The 24,166-nt window shown below is 44.6% G+C and overlaps 1 protein-coding gene across 1 annotated transcript in view; it reads right to left on the reverse strand.

Annotated features, from left to right (window-relative positions):
* Positions 1-24,166, reverse strand: part of LOC144499540 (endothelin receptor type B-like) — a 51,663-nt gene that overhangs the window by 19,361 nt on the left and 8,136 nt on the right. Inside the window, exons 2-5 of the mRNA XM_078221633.1 lie at positions 8,876-8,988; positions 8,566-8,770; positions 5,233-5,382; positions 1,014-1,147 (exon numbers count right to left, since the gene is read on the reverse strand). Coding sequence (XP_078077759.1) covers positions 1,014-1,147; positions 5,233-5,382; positions 8,566-8,770; positions 8,876-8,988 — 602 coding nt within the window. The remainder of the gene's footprint in view (positions 1-1,013; positions 1,148-5,232; positions 5,383-8,565; positions 8,771-8,875; positions 8,989-24,166) is intronic.

Genomic DNA, 24,166 nt, shown 5'->3' on the forward strand with positions numbered 1-24,166 from the left:
AGTCCATTTCTGGTGCCAGATTGTTACATTCATCTAACGTTCTGCTCCCTGTCTCTGAGCTTCTGTTCATCCATCTCTCCTGCACTTCCTGTTCTATTGACTTCTGATCTGATGACGCCTCAGTTTCAAATTCTCTTCCTTGTTTGCACACGCTTCCATGTTTCACCCCTCCCTATCTCTCAGTGAGATTTCCACACCCCTTCCCCCACCTGCAGTGGTGGAGGTGGCCCGCCATTGGCCAGGAATGGGATTTTCTCGTCCCGCCGCTATCCACGGGATTTCCCATTGTTTGTACCCTCCGCCGCCAGGGAACTCACGGCGGGGTGTCGCTATCAACAGGATCAGGTAATCCTTTTGGCAGGAATGGGTAGAAAACTCTACCCCCTTAATCTTCTTCAGCCTGACAACTCTGTATCTTCCATTTCCGACCTCTTGCACATCTCTGATTTTAATTGCATCAGCATTAGTGACTTTGCCTGAATCCGCCTAAGAGCTGGAATTCCCTACCTAAACTTCTCTGCCTTTCGAAAGTTAATGTTTTGAGCCCAGTATGACTGTTCTTCGAAGAATTGGACTCAAAACTTTAACTCTGTTTCTCGCTCCACAGATGCTGCCGGACCTGCTGAGTTTTTCCAGCACTTTCTGTTTATATTAAAGCAGAGTCATAGCTTTTCTTGCTCATTGTTTTTGATGAATTTTAATCTCCCGCTTGCAAACGGAATGGAGGCAAAAAAACAGCTAAAATATTTTTTCTATATTGTACAGGTATATAAAACCTCACATTATGGCCAGGATTTTACAATCTCGTTCGGGCGAGGCTCGTAAAATCCCGCCCGAGGCTAGCAGAGAATTTCCGTTCTTGTGAGTCTCACCCGCCCCGATTCCTGGGCAGGCGTGCCGGTAAAATTCCGGCCCATGAATCCCCATAGCTTTAACGGGAGTCAGTTGTTATTTCACTGTACATGTCCAAATACTGCCTTCTTGTGATAATCTGGCATTCCATTAAGTCTTACCTCAGTAGTTCACATCTGTCGGGATCATACTCATTGTAGAATATCTTCATTAAAATTCTACTGAGGTGAAGTGGCAGCCAGCAGAGAGCAAAGATGAGCACTAAGCAGAACACAGTCTTTGCGACCTCACGACGCTGCAAGAGAATCATTAGAATGTACTCACACCACTGAACACTTTCCATGAAGGAGCTTCAAGATTAGCAAGCAAAGACACTATGAGGATGCACTGTTATACCGGTAAACCTTGCAATGAAAGCTGTTCACTAAACCATTCCCACTGCATGAATGGAGTGACACACACTCAACATTGTAGCATATCTCTCCCCTGCGTGCCTTGACTGATACATAAAAGGCATTAAAAAAATCAAGTGTTCACCATGGGTTTCTCCCACAACAATGATTTGACAGATTCGTTGCTGTGGCCTATTCATGTAAATGTAGTTCCTCACGACCTCCGGCAATGAATTTGTAGGGTGGCATGGTGAAAGGGGGCAGCTTAATAATTTTTTCTGAGTCATGGAGTGGGCAGATAGATGGCAAATGCAGTTCAGTGCACAGAAATGCAAAATATTATAGTTTGGGGGAAAAGAGCAGTGGAAGGGCAACACCCAAAGCGTTAAAATTCTAATCCACGTGGGCGAGCAGCGAATTCTTTAAATTTGATTTGATTTTGATTTATTATTGGCACATGTATAAACATACTGTGGAAAGTATTGTTTCTTGCGCGCTATAAAGGCAAAACATACCATTCATAGAGAAGGAAACGAGAGAGTGTAGAATGCAGTGTTACAGTCATAGCTAGTGTCATATAGCTAAAAGTGGAAATGCAGGTATAAAAGAGCCATAAGATGATTATAGTTCTGAGATACATGGTCAGGGACCCTGAATGTCAAAACGCAAGAGAGTGATGATTTTGTGTAAACCATTCTCACTATTTTGAGTTTTCCATATCACTCTGGACACCACGTTAATGGCAGCTTTGATAATGGTGCAGTAAAATTTCACCCGAATATGACAAGGAATAAGAAGTTGTAGGTAGGAAGAAAAGCTCAAGACATTGTGACAGTTTTCACCGAGGCAGAGAAAGGGAAATAAAATGAACATTTTCAACAGTTTTTTTAAATTAATTTATGGGACATGGGCATCGCTGGCTGGCCAGCATTTATTGCCCATCCCTAGTTGCCTTCGGAGGGAAGTTGAGAGTCAACCACATTGCCATGGCTCTGGAGTCGCATGTAGGCCAGGCCAGGTAAGGACGGCAGATTTCCTTCCCTAAAGAACATCAGTGAACCAGATGGGGTTTTTCCAACAATCGACAATGGTTTCATCGTCATCAGTAGATTCTTAATTCCAGATATCTTTTATTGAATTCAAATTCCACCATCTACTGTGGTGGGATTCGAACCTAGGTCCCCAGAACATTAGCTGAGTTTCTGGATTAATAGTCTAGTGATAATACCACTAAGCCATTGCCTCCCAAAATGACAAAAGAAATTCAAGATGGTTAATAGACAAAGATTATTGCCACATGTTGGTGAATCAGTAACTAAGGGACATAAACATGAGGCTGGAAGAGCAAAGAGCAAAGTTTGAAGAATTGTTGTCACACGAGGATTGTTAGAACATGGAATGTTTTACTGTTCTTGAGTCATTCAGAATGGAAGCATATGAACAATTGCAAAGAAAGATTATAAAAGGATATGGAGAAAGAACAGGAAAATGGAGTTCCAGTGGAATTACACTGGAGAATTCCAGTTGAAGATCTCTGCTGGAAAGAGAAGACAAACTGTGCCCTTCTCTAAATTCTGAGATTCTGCAAAATCAGGAACATGTAGGCTTGTAAATCACTTGTAGTTTAAATCAATTCATTCTATTCTACTTGATCCAAACAGCATGTACATTGTTGGACGATGACCAACTGAAGCCATGGCTTCGAGATTCATTTGGCAATTTTTAACTAATCTTAATTCAAGTGGAACATTTCTTGACGAAGCGGTTGTATGTTTATCAACATTTTGCGGTACAGAGATATCCACTTTCTTAGGCTGAAAGGAGGAAATTTATATTATTTTTAATGAACTATGTGTTTTGATTTGTATCGTGAAGCAATATCCAAAACAATGCAAACATAGCTGTATTGGCGAGTCCTCCAGGATCCAATTAGTGTATTGAGTGGAATCTAAAAGCTAACTTTTTGAGGTAATGGTAAACAATAGATTATTACTAATTAAGTATTCAGTATTGCGTTGTTGCAAGTATTGCTTTAAGGGTCAGGATACAGATACAATGGGGGCGATCTTACAAAACAACGGCAAAGTGTCCGGGTCTGAATGAAAACCGGCATTTTTCTCCCCATTTGTCAATAAAAACGGGGGGGATGTGTCTCGTGCTGTCATGTTGAGGGGCGGGACCTAAACCACCAATAAAGTCGGCTGCACAGAGATCAGGACGCCATGTTTAAAGGGTGTCCCAATCAGAGGGAAGAATAACCTCCCCCACCCACCCCACCAAGGAGATCCCAGCCCCCACTATCAGAGGCTGCATCCCCCCAGAGCAGACATTCCCCCCCCCATCCCCACAATCAGTGCCAGCACCTCTACCCTCTATCGCTGGCATCCGCAGCTCCCGCATCCGCTCCCCCCCATCATCACCACCAATAAATTAATTTATCCGTCCTCCCCAGTTCCATGTAGCTCCCATTAGGGTCCGCCCCGACAATGCCCCATAGCACAGGTTGGCACTGCCAGGTTGGAAACCCATGTTTCCAACGGTATCATCATGTTGAGGCACCCTCATTGTTCCCAACCTGCCTCTGCAGTGCCAACCTCTCCCAGTGCTCTTGCAATAATGTCGCAAGGCATTACATTCAGGATAGAGGGACTAAAGTATCAAGTGACATCAAAACTCACAGCAGAAGGGGGAAGGGAAAACTAATACGATTAGTGGGAAATATATGTAAACTCCTCAGAATAATATATTTTGCGATAATATTTTACTTTCTTATTGCATTCTTATTTGCTCAAGTAACCTACCAGCGACAGCTGAAATTAATCCTTATTTGATTTAGCATGCTGTTTTAATCGTTACACCTTGGCAAAGGTAATAATCAAGCAATTGACAAAATCTGCAACAAAAAGGAAAATATTTTGTGTGTGCCGGATTTGTTGATGTAAATCCCTTGGTTGAGGGGTTGCGATGGGAAGAGGGATGAGAGTCAACCCGGTTCTTATTATCCAGTCACCACGCCTGAAAGGCAGACAATGGAGAGTTGGGCTTGGCTATATGGCTCCCATAGTTGAATAGTGTGTTTATGTATGGAATAGCCACAGGCAGGAAGTGGCCTTTTGGCTGAACTCAAGCCCAAGGTGGGGTGCAATGCCTCATCTCATCAGCTTGGATCTTGTCTGTCATTCTTGTGGGGACCTTGAATTGGATTCAATTGGAATTTGAAGTTGGCTTTTGGAGCAAGTAAGGAATGGATTCGAGTCTGCCTGTCCCACTCTGAGCATTGGCTTCGTAACTTAAAGGATGGAGTAAAGAATTAATAAAAAAGAAACCGTCAACTTTATAAAAGTGTGTACAAGAAAATAGCAGGGAGTTTCTATTTTGGCTTCCCGCATCTAGAAATTCACGAGGCGAATGAAGCGGACATGGTCTGAACCTGCAGCTTATTTTTCCTGGAACAAGGGGCTAGCTTGATGCCAGAGGCTTTAGTTAGAAGAATACCACTTCACATGGGGAAGTCCTGGAGTGGGATTTGAACAGGGGCTTCCAGCTCAGAGGCAGGCACACAGCCCACTCCATCACAAGACCTCCCTTCGTGGGGGACCGAAGCAAATGAAATGAAATGAAATGAAACAAAATGCCAATAGTTAGGTTTCCTCTTGAAGATTAAGGCCCCAATCTTCTGCAGGAGATCTGCTGGAATTACATCATCGCTCTCGCTCTATCTGTGGAGTGAGAGTTTCACTGGTTGTCTGCTGGGATTATAGTGGAAGATTGGTTGCATCTTTATGAAATTTCAGGCCTGAAGTTACTCTAATAATCATGCGAACCATATTGAATTGGGGAAAAGACTTAAATCAACATCAGAACAAAGGGCCACAATGTTTAGTAGGAACAAGGTTTAACCGATTCATTTTACTCTTTATGTTTAAAAATTTATTTTTCATTGTTGAACTGCGAAAAAGTTATTTCAAATTAATATTCGGATGCTTACTTGTTTCAGGTGGTCATTCAGAGCGATTTGCATCCCACTTTTCTTCCTTAACATCTCACAAGTCATTAAGGAGTAGAACAGAGCTGTGCATGCAAGGGGCATACAGAAATAAAAAGCAAACAGCCACCAGTCTTTTGCTATCTTGTAGAACTAGAAGTGGGAATATAAAAATACAAATGAGACGGATGGCAGACAATGATGTTGAAAGTATCAGTCTTTCGCTCTACCAACATAAATATTTTGCACACTGCAGATACAAAACATCTTCGATTATGTAAGGTAAAGTCAGCATAATGCCAGATGACCATAGGCTGTGACTAGTGGTGATTTAACCTGAGGATCTCTACACCTCTGGCCAGGGGCAAGATTGAGAAGGTAGAGCTTTCATGAATAACCTCAGCCTGTATGGGAATGAAACCCATATTGTTGCCGTCACTCTGCAACTCAAACCAGCTGTCCAGCCAACTGAATTAAGCTGACTCAATATCCCAGAATTCTAGATTTACCACCAGTTAGGAATGCCAACTATGATTGGATACATTTTTGGAGATTTCATCCCTTCTTCAACCACCCCGCATAGTGAAACAGCCTCATATATCTCCCCATATATTTATAACTAATAACTGGATAATTCTGTCCAGTTCTGGGCACCACACTTAAGGAAGGCATCAGGTAGGATGCAGAAAAGATTAATGAGAATGGTTCCAGAGATGAGGGACTTTAATTATATGGATGGATTGGAGAAGCTGGGGCTTAGAGAAAAGATAGTTGAGAGGAGGTTTGATAGCGGTGCTTTAAATAAGGGGGAATCTTAACAGAGTAAATAGGGAGCTCTGTTGCGGTTGATGGAAGTGTTAAGGACCAGAGGATAAGTTTAGGTTCAAGTTTATTTATTAGTGTCATAAGTAGGCTTACATTAACACTGCAATGAAGTTACTGTGAAAATCCCCTAGTCGCTACACTCTGGCACCTGTTCAGGTAGATTGAGGGAGAATTTAGCATGGCCAATGTACCTAAGCAGCATGTCTTTCGGACTGTGGGAGGAAACCGAGGCACTCGGAGGAAGTCCATGCAGACACGAAGAGAACGTGCAAACTCCACACAGACAGTGACCCAAGCCGGCAATCAAACCCAGCTCCCTGGCACTGTGAGGCAGCAGTGCTAACCACGGTGCCACCGTGTTGGCTGAAGGAACAATGGCGATGTGAGGAGGACATTTTTTACACAGCGAATGGTTAGGACCTGGAAAACACTGCCTGGCTATGGTGGAGGCAGATTCAAATGTGGCTTTCAAAAGAGAATTGGAAACTTTCAGAGTTACAGGGTTAAAGGTGGGAAGTGGGAGTAGCTGAGTTTCTCCAACCAAGAACGGATATGTACAGGACAAGCCAAATGTCATATGTCAGTGTTGTAACCACCCAATAGGAAATAAAAAACAGACAAGTATTCTTACTTCCCAGTTCATAGAATCTCTACAATGCAGAAGGAGGCCATTTGGTCCATCGAGTCTGGATCGACTCTCCGATAAAGTATCTTACCCAGACACTATCCCTTTAACCCCACATATTTACGCCACTAATTTCCCTAACCTATACATCTAGAGACACTAGGGAACAATTTAGCATGGCCAATCCACCTAACCTGCACACCTTTGGACTGTGGGAGGAAACTGGAGCACCCGGAGGAAACCAGTTGTTAAATCTTTTCGTACTGAAGTGTCTCCTCAAGAACTACTCCACAGTCAGGCATCAGGGAACACAGGTGTTTATTCAGTCTACTCGCTCCACACTCCAAACGTTGACTGCCCACTCAGGATGGTTCCCAAATAGCTCACCCGACATATCTGGTCACATGACCCATTCCAAACACACATAACACCAGGTTTCACTAGTGTTCCATTTAAGGTTCACAAGACCAGTTCAGACCAGTATTCTTATTTCCCCATTTCTACTGTTCTTTCCTTCTGGGCATTTGATTACTTTGTGGGTACGATATTTTGGATGGTGGGGTTTTCTGCCCTGCCACCTGAAGAATTGACAGGGAACCATCCCTGTTGATACCAGTTGCCCTCATTTCCCACACGATGGAGCCTTATTTGGCTGAAGATAGGATTTTTGTCCCTCACTCAGGAGGAAGTCCTAGCTTAAGAGATCTGTTAGCAATCTGTACAACCAAAAGTATAAATATTTTGACTGAGATTTTGCTGGAAATACAGCATTTATAACAACAGATGAAACAACCCTCAGGAAATTTAATAGGGTGCATCTTATATTCAGCAAGAGAAGCTAAGCCACAGCTGGCAAATGTTCACCTTTTTGTTCAATATGAAAATTCCTGGGTCAAGTATAGTACAAAATAAAAACGTATCATTCACTGTGCAGAATGGACAGATGTATCCTTCACCACCCATTTCACTGTGTATCTCATTTCAAATCAAAGCAGTTCTATGAAGATGTACCCTAACTTTGGGCAGTTTTAATAGTGTGTACTTTTATGGGTGGCATGGTGGCATAGTTGTTAGCACTGCTGCCTCACAGCATTAGGGACCCGAATTCAATTCCAGCCTTGGGTGACTGTGTGCAGTTTGCATGTTCTACCCGTGTCTGCGTGGGTTTCCTGCGGGTGCTCCGGTTTCCTTCCACAGTCCAAAGATGTGCAGGTTAGGTGAATTGGCCATGCTAAATTGCCTCTTAGTGACCCAATATATGTAGGTTAGGGCGATTAGTGGGGTAAATATGTGGGGTTACGGGCTAGGGCCTGGGTGGGATGTTCTGTCGGACAGTTGGTGCAGGCTCGATGGGCTGAATGGCCTCCTTCTCCACTGTGGGGATTCTATGATGATTCACTTATCTCACTGTTCATCTCTGATTATACATTATGCCCAACAGGGAAATACAAGTCCACAGAGAATGCATCATCATCTTAGAAATATGTCGAAATACTGATAGCACTTTCAATGTACGCAAAAGAAATTAAACTCCAAATAAAATGGAGGCACACAGTGTGTGTATCAGATTCTGAAATGATAGAAGACAGTTGAATGTTTTGGATGCAAGTCCTTGACCAGAATAGGTCTCTATCTTAAACATTGTCAGTTCTAATGAAGAGTCTACACCTGAATCGAAATCTGTCTTTTGTCCTTTAGGGGCTGTGTTTTTATTCATGAGTCCAATTTTTTATATCCGATTCGGTTAATTTTGGAATGGCTTTACCAAGTAATTTCACTCCAGGTATCATCACTGTGACTAGGACACCTGCAAACAATCTTCGAATCTGCTCAGCAAAGCATACAACAGAATTTCATTAGTAAGCTGGATTGATGGATCTACATACCTGCATAAATTGTGTTTTCTGATTGGGATGAAGCAAGCAGACATTGTATCTCTTTCCTCGATAGTCTACATTCACCACATCAAAGGCTATGGTCTCTGGAACAGCCAAAATGATCGACACTACCCAGATGAGGATGATTTCAATCACAGTCCACATGGGAACTCGAATCCCCTGAATGCGGCTCCAGGATGCCACTGCCCGATATCTGCGATATATTAAAAAACATATTAAATATAAAATACCTTCTTGACAATGAGCAGCAAGGCTGATAGGACACAGAATGACATGTTTGATTGAGGTGATGATTTACCTGTCTATACTGAGTGCGCAGAGGCTGAGAACAGTAATACCAACCGATGCTTTCTGCATAAAAGGCATCAGTTTACATATTTCCACCCCAAAGGGCCAGTTTTCAGCATGGAGCTGGAAAGAGAAGGAATTATTACAAATTAATTTCTCTGAGATTAGAGGTTTTAATAATTTGATATCAACATAGTTTGAAATATGGAAAGCACAATGTTCCTGATTCACCAGAGTGCTATGTATGTAGGGATCTATTCACTTTGCTTCTTCTTTTAACCCCTTTGCTTTTCGACCTTTTCTCTTCTTATAACACAATGGCTAAGACTCGCGATCCCTAACCCTGGACTCTGACCCCAAGACACCACCACCTTCTAAAGGGCAATTAGAGATGTGCAATTGATGCCTAGCCAGTGATGCCCACAACCCACAACGGAATTTAAAAAAACTAGATTGAAGCCCACCACAGCAACTGAGGAATTTAAATTAAATTAAGTAGATACAGTTAGAATAAAAAGCTATTAGTAATTTAGCTGAAGGACCCATAGCATCCCTGTAGTGCAGAAGGAGGCCATTTGGTCCATCGAGTCTGCACCAACTCTCCGAAAGAGCATCCGACCCAGGCCCTCCCCTCCACCTTATCCCTGTAACCCCGCACATTTATCATGGCTAATCCACCTAACTTCCAGATCTTTGGGCTTTAAGGGGCCATTTAGTATGGCCAGTCCACCTAACCTGCACATCTTTGGACCGGAGCACCTGGAAGAAACCCATGCAGACATGGGGGGAAAGCTCAAATTCCACACAGTCACCCAAGACTGGAATGGAGCACGGGTCCTGGAAGACAGCAGTGCTAACCACTGTGCCACCATGCCACCCCAATAGTGAGTATGTGACAACCATATTATTGTAAAAACCCATCTGATTTATTGATGTCCTTACCTGGTCTGGCCTCTATGTGATTCCAACAATGTGACTGACTCTTAACTGCCCTCTGAAATTATCTAGCAGGTTACCCAGTTGTATTTAAGGAGGTGGCTCACCACTATTTTCTCATGGACAAGTAGGGATGGGTAATGAATGATGGCCTTATCACGTTGCCCACATCGCATTTATAAAAAACATTCCAATTTCCACTCCTTTAGCTCTTTTTCCCTAGCTGCTATGACAAATGTCTAGTTCAGTGATTACCCTTCAGTGTCTCACTTAAGGAACTTCCCTACAAACAAGACCAGGGTGGTGAGGGTAGGCAGACTCAAATGACTGGAGGAATTGTATCAAAACAGCCCAATTCTATTCTCGGACAATGTCGAAACACTGGTCATTAAACAAGGGGCAGTGATTGACAGCAGAAGCCGAGGTTCTTTTTGCACCTTCTCTAGCCTATCGATATGCTTGTGACCAGACAGATGTCCTGGCTGGTTCTTTGCTTTCCTATGTACTTCCAACGAGACACCAGTTTCAGCTGCCTGACAACCAGACATCAGTTCAGCAGAGGCCCCTGATCAGATCTGTCATCAAGAATGAGATCACCCCTAAGTCATTCACTCAGTCCCACGATGAGTTGCTAATCAGCACTCCAGATTCTTCCTCCTACAACCAACGTGAGTTTAAAATTTATTGATCAGTGTCACAAGTAGGCTTACATTAACACTGCAATGAAGTTACTGTGAAATTCCCCTTGTCGCCACCGTCCGGCGCCTGTTCGGGTCAATGCTCCTAACCAGCACATCTTTCAGAATTAGAACGAGCTTGGATAGATATTTAGGTGCGATATTAGTTACAAACATGTATAAAGTTACTTTGTCCACAGCTTACGGCCTGTTTTAAATAAGTGCCTTTGAGAAATTTCATGGGAATGCATTAGCATTACTGAAAACATACTGTGCGATTCCATCCCTAAATCTGTAATTGTTGGGTTGGATGTTTTTAATTCTTTCCAGCTCAGCCAGACGCAGTATGGCAAATTCAGTAAGGCAATGCACCTGGTGGAGGGTCAGAGAATCAAGCTATAATATTCCAATCTCACCCATTGCCTGCACTCACATCTGGCAAAGCTTTGCGCTGGGAGCACCGTTTCACTGGATTTGATGCGATATTAATGTACAATTACGATACCATTTTGCTTCACTGAATTCACTGAAATAATCCCTCAATGCACCTTCATCCACAAATAACCATCCTTAACTTGTTTTCCTGCAGTTAAAAGTCTCTCAAAAAAGCAATGCTGCTTGGAGCAGCATTTAATTTTTTCCAGTAATATATATTTAAGGTTTAATGTGGTTCTATGAGTTTTATGTCACGTAAGTGAGTGATGTAACTGTACGGCATGGTGACATATTTAGGGCGGCACGGTAGCACAGTGGTTAGCACTGCTGCTTCACAGCTCCAGGGACCTGGGTTCGATTCCCGGCTTGGGTCACTCTCTGTGCGGAGTTTGCACATTCTCCTCGTGTCTGCGTGGGTTTCCTCCGGGTGCCCCGGTTTCCTCCCACAGTCCAAAGATGTGTGGGTTCGGTTGATTGGCCATGCTAAAATTGCCCCTTAGTGTCCTGAGATGCGTAGGTTAGAGGGATTAGCGGGTAAATATGTCGGGATATGGGGTTAGGGCCTGGGTGGGATTGTGGTCGGTGCAGACTCGATGGGCCAAATGGCCTCTTTCTGCACTGTAGGGATTCTATGATATTGGTTAGCACTGCTGTCTCACAGCACCAGAGACCCGGCTTCAATTCCAGCCTTGGGTGACAGTGTGGAGTTTGCACATTCTCCCTGTGTCTGCGTGGGTTTCCTCTGGGTGCTCCATTTTCCTCCCACAGACCAAAGATGGGCACAGTATGAAGTTTCACAACACCAGGTTAAAGTCCAACAGGTTTATTTGGAATCAGGAGCTTTTGGTGTGCTGCTCCTTCCTCAAGGAGAAGCGCTCTGAAAGTTCGTGATTCCAAATAAACCTGTTGGACTTTAACCTGGTGTTGTGAAACTTCTTACTGTACCCACCCCAGTCCAACACTGGCATCTCCACGTCAGACCAAAGGTATGCAGGGTTGGTTGATTGGCCATTCTAAATTATCCCTTATTTTCAGGAGGATTAGCAGGGTAAATATGTGTGGTTACAGGGATAGGGCCTGGATGGGAATGTTATGGGTGCAAGCTTGATGGGCTGAATGGCCTCCTTCTGCACTGTGGTGATTCCATGATTCCATTCTATGATTCTATCTTCCCAATTCTACCAGAATGAGGAGTCAAAGCTAGACCAATGTGGAGCAGGGGACTTCTTAACAATAATTTTTTAATAAATAGTAAGATGCTGTTAAGGAAAAAATGTAGTTGCAATAAGGTTCAAAGCGGCTTGAGAGCAACACACTGATGTCAAATAATATGTAACCTAACATGTGTTGCACAGCTGCAACATGTTGTATTATCGAGGTGACAACTCAAGATATGAGAAGCGTGTATTTCATTGCACCTAAGATGTCTGGGTCAAATTCTGGCTCATTATTCAGTGCAGTTTGTACAATTTAGTGGTGGTTTCTGCTGTTGTTCATGGTTTTCATTCTTTTCAATGATTAGTGTGTCAAAGCCAATGATACTGAACAAAAATAGAAAGAAACAGAAGTAAGTAAAACTGAAAGAGAAAACAAGAAACTTGAAAACTATGGGCAGCACAGTGACACGGTGGTTAGCACTGCTGCCTCACAGCACCGGAAACCTGGGTTCAATTCCAGCCTCAGGTGACTGTGTGGAGTTTGCACATTCTCCCATGTCTGTGGGTTTCATTTGGGTGCTCCGGTTTCCTCCCACATTCCAAGGATATGCAGGTTAGGTTGGTTGGCTGTGGTAAATTGTCCTTTAGTGTCCCAAGATATATGTTAGGTGGATTAATGGGGTAAATATGTGGGGTTATGGGGTAAGCTTGGGCATGAATTGATGCAGAACTGATGGGCCGAATGGCCTCCTTTTGCACTATAAGGATTCTATGATTCTGTGAAAGCCATGTAAATGAACCGGCAAAAGGAGAATGTTAAGAACAGTATTTGTCGGAGTGTTTTCAACTGCTGTGTTCTGCATATTAAAAAAAACAGTTCAGGGCAATGTCATATTAATTGGGGCATAAAACTCAATGCAACAGAAAGATGGTTACTCATTTTAATAATTTTACTTCCCCAAATGATCCCATTACCCAGCAATATCCTTATTCTCTAAACAACAACCCTTCAACTGTCATCTGTCAGTAAGGTTAAAAACCTTGAACATGCAACACAAAATGTCTCCAATATCCTGAAGATTAATCGTATTAGAAGAAGGAAAGAATTTGCATTTATGTGGCATCTTAGCATGTCCCAAACTAACAGGTTAACTTTGAATGTGGTCATAGTCATACAGGCAATTATACAACAACAACTTATATCGACATAGTGCCCCAATGTCATGAAACATCCCAGTGCATCATCCCAAAAACATTCCAGGAGTATTCCAAAACAAAGTATGACACCAAGCAACATATTAGGTCTGATGACCAAAACTTTTGTTAAAGAGATAGGTTTGAAGGAGTGTCTGAAATGAGGAAAGTGAGGTAGAAAGGCAGAGGGGTGTAAGGAGGGAATTTGAGAGCTGGGGCCTACCTACGCAGCTGAAGGCATGGCCACCAATGGTGGAGCAACTAAAAGTGGCGAATGCACAGAGGCCAGAATTAGAGGAGCGTAGATGTTTTAGAGGGTAGTGGGACTGGAGGAGAGTACAGAAATAGGAAGGAGCAAGGTCATGGAAGGACCTGAAAGCAAGAATGAGACTTTTAAAACCAAGGAGATGTGTGAGTAGAAGCCAGCACAGGAGTGATAGGGGTATCAGACTTGCTGTGAATTAAGACATGGGCAGCAGAGTTTGGGATCACCTCATGTTTGCAGAGGATAGCATATGGGAGATCAACCATAAATGCATTGAAATAGTCTAGTATAGAGGTTACAAAGGCATGGATGGGGGTTTCAGCAACAAACAAGCTGAGACAGTGGTAAAATTAAGTGATGTTATGGAGGTGGAAATAGGCACTCTTAGTGATGGCATGAATATGAGGTTGGAAGCTCATCTCAAGATTGAACATGGCACCAAGGTTGAGAACAGGTTGGCTTAATCTCAGACTGCTGTCAAGGAGAGGGTTGGCGTCTGTACCTCGGGAACAGAGTTGGAGGGAGACCAAGAACATTGGTTTCCATTTCCCCAATATTTAACTGGGGGAAGTTTCTGCTCATCCAGTTCTGGACGTCAGAGCAGCAGCCAGATAACTTGGCAAGAGTGGAGAAATTTGAGAGAGGTGGTGGTGAGATAGAGGGGGTGACATCAGTGTACATGTGAAAAGTAATGCTGTGCCTTCAGATGACGTTGCCAACAGGGGCATCATGTAGATGAGAAATAGGAGGAGACTAAGGACAGACCCATGGTGGACGCCATGGAGCAGAAAAAGCGGGGGCAGCATAGTGGCAAAGTGGTTAGCACTGCTGCCTCACAGCGGCAGGGACATGGGTTCAATTCCCGATTTGGGTCACTGTCACTTGGGTGCGGAGTTTGCACGTTCTCCCCGTGCCTGCATGGGTTTCCGCTGGGTACTCCAGTCTGCTCCCACAGTCCAAAAAGGACATGTCAGTTAAATGCATTGGCCACGCTAAATTCTCCCTCGGTGTACCCGAACAGGCAGCGGAGTGTGGCGACTAGGGGATTTTCACAGTAACTTCATTGCAGTGTTAATGTAAGCCTACTTGTGACACAATAAATAAATAATAAGTGATTCTCTGGCTAGGATTAGATAGAAAACAACGGAAGGACAGGAGAACAGTTGCTCCCAGCTAGAGGACAGAGGAGAGACATTGGAGGAGAATGCTGTGATAAACCACGTCAAGGATTGCCGACAGATATTATCAGATGAGGAGAGAAAGCTTACAGTTGTCACAGTCACTTAGGATGCCATTAGTGACTTCGATAAGAGCTGTCTCAGTACTGTGATGGGGCGGGCACCTGATTGAAGAGATTCAAGCATGGAGTTTTTGGAAAGGTATAAATGGATTTCGGAAGTGTCAACGCATTCAAGGATTTTAGCAAGGAAAGGGAGGCTGGTAGTTTGAAAGGACAGAGGGGTCAAGGGTTGTGTTTTTTGAGGAAAGAGGTGATGATGGAAGGTTTAAAGGTCAGAGGCACAACAACCATTTACAACATTGGCTGTGGGGGAAAGGAGGGGAAGTTGGGTAATCAGGAGGAATAAGATTGAGGAAGCAGGTGGTGGGTCTCCTGGACATGATGGGAAGACATGAGGGGAGATAGCAGAGGGACCAGAGAAAGATGCAAATTCAGTGCTGTGGCAGGGAGGGGCATTAAAGGAAATTCAGTCAAATGGAAATTTATTGATTTGATTTGATTTGTTTTAAATTATTACTATCACATGTATTAGTAAATAGTAAGAAGTCTCACAACACCTAGTTAAAGTCCAACAGATCTATTTGGAATCACGAGCTTTCGGAGCACTGCTCCTTCATCAGATGAGTCACTTACCTGATGAAGAAGCAGCGCTCCTAAAGCTCGTGATTCCAACTAAACCTGCTGGACTTTAACCTGGTGTTGTGAGACTTCTTACTGTGTCCACCCCAGTCCGATGCCAGCATCGTCATCTCATTAATAAAAGTATTGTTTCTTGCATGCTGTACAGATGAAGCATACCATTTATAGAGTACATAGGGGAGAAGGGAAGGAATGGGTACAGGATATAGTGGAATTGTGGAAGGGAGGGACATGGTAGAGGCAGCTGCTCAGGTTGTCTCAATCTTAGTGACAAATGAGTCCATGAATCCTTGACACGTGTTATTGGAGGTGAGGGTGGAAGCAATGGGGTGAGAGGTAGTGACCACTTTTCACACAGCAAGTCCAGCAGACAGAAAATGAATGGGCAGCTGACCTGCATTTGGTAATAATATTTGAGGAAGGAACACCTTACAAGACAAGGAAAAACATCTTGCTCCTCAAGCAGTGCTATTGAATCCTATGGGGTGAATTTTCCCGTTCCACCCGCCATGGGAGTCATAGCGGGCAAGGGGCGGACCATGGAAAGGAACGTTGACCTTGGACAGGGTTTTCCAGTTTCAGGGTGAGTGCGGCTGTAAAACTCAGCCCGATATGTTCACATTAATAGGCAGGTAAGGTTTTGGTTTCACATTTCTTTCCTTTAAATTGGGTCAGCAATTGGGCGGCACGATGGCACAGTGGTTAGCACTCACAGCTCCAGAGACCTGGGTTTGATTCCCAGCTTGGTTACTGTCTGTGTGGAGTTTGCACATTCTCCCCGTGTCTGTGTGGGTTTCCTCTGAGTGCTCCGGTTTCCTCCCACAGTCAAAAGATGTGCAGGTTAGATGCATTGGCCATGCTAAATTGCCCCTTAGTGTCCTGGGATGCATAGGTTAGAGGGATTAGCAGGGTAAATATGTGGGGTTATGGGGATAGGGCCAAGGTGGGATTGTGGTCAGTGCAGACTCGATGGGCTGAATGGCCTTCTTCTGCACTGTAGGGTTTCTATGAAAGTCACTGACAAGGGATAGGTGTGCATAACATTCCATAATTAGCAGAGGTAAAAGTTCAAATCCAGCCTGTTTTTGTCAGAATAGATGCAAAGTCAATGCTGCTTTTTCTTGCTCAGGTGCTTTCTTGCAGACTGCAATCTGTCTTCGAAAGTCTTAATGATCAACAGTAGCCACACAGTTCAGCATCTTCCCTCCATCTAGATTCAGCAAGAATGTGATGTCTTGGCTTCTTCTATTTTTGCTTCTTTCAGGATTCATTTTGATAAGTGAATAAAAATACCTCATTCTGTCTTGCTGAGAGTAAAGTGGGTTCTCACGTATGTAACATATGCTGGTGGCATCTGCCCCAGTGGCTGGTTAATTGGATGATAGATGGGTGGACAGATTCCAGATGTACATAATCTCTGTCATAAAACAGCTGTTAACAGCCTTGTCTGTTTTAATGAAGTGCAAATTCTGGTGGATGCCTTGTTCGTCGTCATAAAATATGAATTAAACAGTCAATTTCTGTTAATTTTATAAGGCATAAGGAGACATTAATTTCTTCCTAGATTTTAACAGCCGTGCATCAAAGTGGCAAATGGGTAAACATTTGTTTTGAGTGGCTTTATGGAACGTGAATGCAGAATTTTTAAGAAGAGCTGTGTCACATCTACAATGTATCTTAGAATCATAGAATCCCTACAGTGCAGAAGGAGGCCATTCGGCCCATCGAGTCTGCAACGACCACAGTCCCACCCAGCCCTATCCCCGTATCCCCATGCATTTACCCTAGCTAACACCTGTTACTTTACATTAATACATTAAATTACCCCTGACACTAAGGGGCAATTTAGCATGGCCAAACGCACCTAACCTGCACATCTTTGGACTGTGGGAGGGAACTGGAGCACCCGGAGGAACCCACGCAGACACGGGGAGAACGTGCAGACTCCACGCAGACAGCGACCCAAGCTGGGAATCGAACCTGGGTCCCTTGCACTGTGAAGCAGCAGCATTAACCACTGTGCCATCGTGCCATCCAAACCTGTATCAAACCTGTCAAAGTTAAAAAAATTATTCACACACTTTAATTTGTGAGCCTTTTGTGAAGGTAGCTAATCACTCTGTCAGGAATAGCTGCACAGCAATGTAGAACCCAGCCCCTGTAAATCTACAATGCTGCAGTCTGTGGCCTTAGAGTGGATGTAGGGCTGCCGACCTTCCAGGGTTTTGCTGGAGCCTCCCGGAATTAAAGATTAACCTTCTGGAAATGCTGCAAGCAGGCGAGGAGAAGAAGAATTGAAAGGGTGTTAATGAAACGGCTTTGTTTTCATTAGCTAGGCACTCGGGGGTGGCAGGTCATGTGAAGAAATCGCCAGGATTAGGAGCAAGCAGACTTTAGCAGCATTGGGAAGGTGTCTGAGAAGGATTATGCTGCATGGGGTTCAGTCAAATCCAATTACTCTTTAGAAATGGCTCACAAATTCCAAAAGATTTTGTTATAGAAAGAGCATGGAAAGCGTAATAAACCCCGAGACATCCTTCACCGGCTCCCCGTGCTATTGGCCTAATCCAACGATAGGTTGCGCAAATATTGTCTCAGCAGCAGATTTAAAGTCTGACTGATCCCCTATTGTAGGTTTAGTGCATTGTGTAAGGGAGATACTCAATGGCCCTTTTTTTTTAGGTATGTCACATTGATAAGCAGCGGGGGCAAAGGGTTTGGCAATGTGTCGCAATGCAGACCAACTCCTACTCAAGCACTGTGCAAAAGCTGCATGGAGATTGAGGAGGAAAAGTTATGGTTCCGAAAAAGATCGCCAAAGAGAAACAAGCATATTAATGTAAAGTAGCAGTCGGAAACAGATTTTGATATTACGTTAAACATTAATACATTTCCCTGAATCTACATGACTATGTTTTAAAATCAAAATGAAAGCACTGTGGGAAACGTGTTCCTAACATGCTGCAACTGAGGACCTTACAGTGAAAGTGGAAATGTGTGACCAAGATGTCCATTATCTTCATTTAATTCATAGGAGATAAATCACAGAATCATAGAATCACTACAGTGCAGAAGGAGGTCATTCGACCCATTGAGCCTGCACTGACAACAATCTCACCCAGGCCCTATCCCCATAACCTTATGTATTTCAGTAGAACCATAGAACCCTACAGTGCAGAAGGAGGCCATTTGGCCCATCGGGTCTGCACCAACCACAATCCCACCCAGATCCTTTCCCCATAACCCTACGTATTTATCCTAGACACCTCCCCCACACTAAGGCCCTGATTTCACCGGCACACCCGCCCCAATTTTGGGTCGGACAAAGCTCACAGAACAGCATTCTCCGTTGGCCCGGGCGCGATCCTACGAGCCACAAGCGGGAGTGCCGGTAAAATTCCAGCCTAAGGGACAATTTAACATGGCCAATCAACCTAACCCTCACATCTTTGGACTGCAGGAGGAAACCCATGCAGACATGGGGAGAATGTACAAACTCCACACGCGCAGTCACCTGAGGCCGGAATTGAAGCCAGGTCCCTGGTGCTGTGAGGCAGGAATGCTAGCCACTGTGCCACCGTGCCCTTGTCAGTTTGACAATATAGAGAGAATCCAGCTTGTTCAAACTGGGCCGCCAATTATCATAATGTAAAAAAATACACAGTACAACATTGATGTTTCACCACTGAATATTACTGTCACAATCAGTAAAGAGTAAATCTGGTCATGCTTAAATCGGGCACCAGCTTTAACTTCATGGTCCTTCCTTTTATCCAGTATTGGACTGTAAAACATGGTGAATGGTAAGTGGTGAATGGAAAGTTGCATGGACTAAGCTATTTTAATGCTAAGATGATGCAATCGATTAAATACACCTTATCAATTTGGTATGTGCATCATTGATAGAGCAATACAGAATCATGAGGGGTCTGGACAGAGTAGATAGGGCCACACTGTATCCACTTATGAAAGCATCGAGAACGAGAGGGCACAGGCTTAAGGTAACTTGTAAAAGGAGAAGAGATGGGAGGAAAAACATGCGTCGAGTGGCTAAGACCTGGAATGCACTGCCTGACTGTGGTGGAGATAGGGCAAATTCACAAGGTTTATAGATTGTTGTTTGAAATGGACCAATATGCAGGGTAACAGGGAGAAGATGGGAGAAAAGAACTAAGTAAATTGGTTATGCGGAATGCCAGTGCAGATATGATGGGCTGAATGGCATCCTTCTGAGCTATATAAATTCTGTGCTTCTGTGATATGTCAGTCGGTCCATCCATCCATCCATCCATCCATCGGTCAGTTGGTCTGTCTATCTGTCTGTCTGTCTGTCTGTCTGTCTGTCTGTCTATCTATCTATCTGTCTGTCTGTCTGTCTGTCTATCCATCTATCTATATTATGTAATATATGTTATTATGAACAATGTAATTTTTTTAAGCTGAAAGTATACATATCTGTGTGTTAAGAAAGGTAAACTGGGTTCAGTTTCACTTGGATTGCTTGTGAGTCTTTGTGCCTGGGATTCTGGATAGATTCCTAACTAAAGGTCCGAGCCTTTAGGTTTGTTTGTATATATACATTTTTAATGAGATTTTACGACCCCCGAAGTTAAAGAGACGGGTTTAAAGTTTAGGAATTCTGAGGAGAAAACAGAAAATAGGTGAACATTTCCAGTTATCTGGTGACAGTGGTGCAGGGTCAGACAGGGCAAAGACAGAGGGGAGAGTTCAGTGTGTGTTCGAGAGTGAAGGCGGGTATTTCGAGTTCTCTAAGAAGAAAGCATTCCAAAGGCTATTGGGATACTACTTCACTGAATATTCAACTATAGGACTCAGTAAACGGTTTAGCAGAAGTGCTGCTGGAAGACTGAGTTTAGGGTGCATTTGTTGGGGGTCTCGGGGAGAGATACGAGTTGGATAAAAAGCATCGAGTGAATGCTCAGGAATTCACCAGGAGAAAATCGTCTGCAACCGTGCCGCTCACAAGCGAGAAGCCTTTGTCTGTCAAGCTGGTGGTAACTCTTCACTGATTTATCTGTTTGTAGAGTTATTGCTGGGGGTAAAAGAATAGTCTAAACTTGAAGTATCTGTTTGAATTGAGATCTGTCCAACCATTTTGTATGTGGAATATAATTCATTTTTATTGTTTTCATTAATATTGGGAGCGATTAGAAACATAGAAACATAGAAAAACTACAGCACAAACAGGCCCTTCGGCCCCACTAGTTGTGCCGAACATATCCCTACCTTCTAGACCTAACTATAACCCTCCATCCTATTAAGCTCCATGTACTCATCCAGGAGTCTCTTAAAAGACCCTATTGAGTTCGCCTCCACCACCCCTGACGGCAGCCGATTCCACTCGCCCACCACCCTCTGTGTGAAAAACTTACCCCTAACATCTCCCCTGTACCTACACCCCAGCACCTCTCATGTCCTCTCGTAGCAGACTTTTCCACCCTGGGAAAAAGCCTCTGAGAGTCCACCCGATCTATGCCTCTCAACATCTTATACACCTCTATTAGGTCTCCTCTCATCCTTCGTCTCTCCAAGGAGAAAAGACCGAGCTCCCTCAGCCTATCCTCATAAGGCCACTCAATCCAGGCAACATCCTTGTAAATCTCCTCTGCATCCTTTCAATCTTTTCCACATCCTTTCTATAGTGAGGCGACCAGAACTGAGCACAGTACTCCAAGTGGGGTCTGACAAGGGTCTTATATAGCTGCATCATTATCCCCGGACTCCTAAACTCAATCCCTCGATTGGTAAAGGCCAGCACACCATACGCCTTCTTAACCACCTCCTCCACCTGCGGGGCCAATTTCAGAGTCCTATGGACCCGGACCCCAAGGTCCTTCTGATCCCCTAACGTACTAAGAGTCTTTCCCTTTATATTGTATTCCTTCATCCCATTTGTCCTACCAAAATGGACCACGACGCATTTATCTGGGTTGAAGTCCATCTGCCACTTCTCCGCCCAGTCTTGCATCCTATCTATGTCCCTCTGTAACTTCTGACATCCCTCCAGACTATCCACAACCCCACCAACCTTCGTGTCATCGGCAAACTTACCAACCCATCCCTCCGCTTCCTCATCCAGATCATTTATGAAAATGACAAACAGCAAGGGTCCCAGAACAGATCCCTGGGGCACACCAATGGTGACCGACCTCCATTTAGAAAAAGACCCATCTATACCCACTCTCCGCCTCCTTTGGGCAAGCCAGTTCTGGATCCACCAGGCAGCAGCCCCTTGGATCCCATGCCCTCTCACTTTTTCTAGAAGCCTTGCATGGGGGACCTTATCGAACGCCTTGCTAAAATCCATATAAACCACATCTACCGCCTTCCCTTCGTCAATGTGTTTAGTCACATTTTCGAAGAACTCCACCAGGCTCGTAAGGCACGATCTGCCCTTGACAAAGCCATGCTGAGTATTCTTGAGCATACTAAACCTCTCTAAATGCTCATAAATCCTGTCCCTCAGGATCTTCTCCATCAGTTTACCAACCACTGAGGTTAGACTCACCGGTCGGTAATTACCTGGGCTATCCCTATTCCCCTTCTTGAAAATAGGAACCACATCCGCAATCCTCCGGCACCTTGGATTCTTCCACCCTGCTGCGCTGCATTTTGAGTATAGCGACCGGGAGACTCTAGAGGCAGCCGATTTGCGCAATTTGCGTTTGGCGTCCGGGCCTGAGCACATCTCCCTACGTCGGATTTCCAATGCCATCAGCTCCGCACCGATTTCCGGCACAGAACTGCATTCTATATTCAGCCAATGATTTCAAGATAATTTAAATATCATTAGTGGGCCCTGGACGAAAATCTCTGGGCCTGCTAGCCTCTCCACCCCTCCAACCCCCGCCAGGAGTATTTCACACCAGGAGGCTTTACTATAGCTCCCCACTAACGGGGAACAGGTGGCCCGGCCCTACTGAAGTGAAGGGGGGGCAATCGCGGCCCCCCTACAGGGTTGGGCACCGGGGGGGTGCCCATTGGGCATTGCTACCTTGGCAATGCCAGCCTAGGCCACTTGATATTACCCAATGAACAAAGTGCCAATGCCCCCAGGGGGCATCATGACACTGCCCACCAGGCATGGGGCAGTGCCAATGGGGTGGGGCCCAATAGGGAGCAGATGGGGGGCGCGGGGCCTGATGGGAGCGGCAGGGCCTGTGGGGGTGTGATCTGTGGGGATGGGGGATCCCGCTGCCAATCTGCAGTCGAGATCGGCAGAGGAGGAGGGAAGCAAGCCGGCGATTGGGGCTGACCACTGGGGCTGATGGGGGAGGTAGTCTGCGGGAGGGGTCGGCACTGTTGGGGGGGTGGGGTTGGGACTGTCAGTGGGGGTGGGGGGAGCGGGGGCGGGGGGGATCAGGGGATGGCGAGGGCGTGAGTTCGAAGCAGGCCTGGGTGGAGGGGGGTCAGGGCTGGCCCAGTCATGTCCAGCGATCAGGCTGTCGGGGGGATAAGAGGGCCGGCGTTGAGGGGATCTGTGGGGCTGGTCAGTGACTGAGCTGGTCAGCAATTGAGCTGGCCAGCAATCTGGGGGTCCGGCAGACAGCGGCAACTCTGCATGCACTGATCTCGGCGCTGACAGATCGCACAATCGCAGTGGCAACCTCAGCGTTATGCTTCCGACCTCTTGGGTGGGAATACGCCCCCCCCACCCTGATTTCTGGAGTGATTCACACTAGTGCACGCTGCAGTGCACAGAGTATGGGAGATTCATTTTGAAAGCCCCGCTGAAAAAAAGCGTGATTTACTCCAGTTTTTACGCGAATTCGACATGTAGAATTTTTTTGGACGAATCGCCCTAATTTTATTCTGCATATTAAAAGTTCATCAGCATTCTCCTGTGAATTTGTTCAGGGTCCCTGATGCTGTGAGGCAGCAGTGCTAACCACTGTGCCGCCCCTAGCATTATTAAAGACAGCATTATGCTATCTTAAGAAAGAGCTCCCGATGTTATGGAACAAATTTAAGATGGAGATTCAACTTCCAATGTTGAATACTGGAACAAAACTGCTCATGCTTTGGTCTAGAGGTTTATGATTTTATCTCACCTTCTTGATCAAATCACTGGTTTGAAACTTGGCTGAGGCGAATGAGCATGTTAATCAATCCTGGCACATTCTTGCTACTCTTGCCAACCTACACTCGTCACGGTCAATTTAGCGCTTGGGCTTCCTGTTGCTTTTGAAATACATGCAATCACAACATACATGACGCACATCATGTGTCGCACCAAATGCACAACTTTTGAGAGAAACAGAACTCTGTATATATGTGTGTGCGTGGCCCATGTATGCTGGCTGCAATCATTATAAGAAGTCTCACAACACCAGGTTAAAGTCCAACAGGTTTATTTGGTAGCAAATACCATAAGCTTTCGAAGCACTGCATCTCCACATCATGCAATCATTATCTCCAGTGCTGGCTCACAGTTTACTGGCCTAAGGGGTAGTTATAAAGTGAACCTACAGCACACTAAGGCAGAATGAGGTCTTTACACATGCATTCTAGGATTTTAGTTCACAGCTCTGGCAGACTTACTTCACTCTTAGGCCATGATCATAAGTAGCTCAGACGAAACCAAATGTGATTTGGCTACTCTACATTGTTTTTTCTATGTTTGACGCATTCATTGCCACATCTAGCATAACAAAAACTTAACTCACTGACAAGTGACTCATGCCCAATGCTTCCAAAGGTTTTTTTTGTTTACTATATATGTTCTGACTTAATTGAG

Source organism: Mustelus asterias, chromosome 10, assembly GCF_964213995.1.
Source record: "Mustelus asterias chromosome 10, sMusAst1.hap1.1, whole genome shotgun sequence".
NCBI lineage: Eukaryota > Metazoa > Chordata > Chondrichthyes > Carcharhiniformes > Triakidae > Mustelus > Mustelus asterias.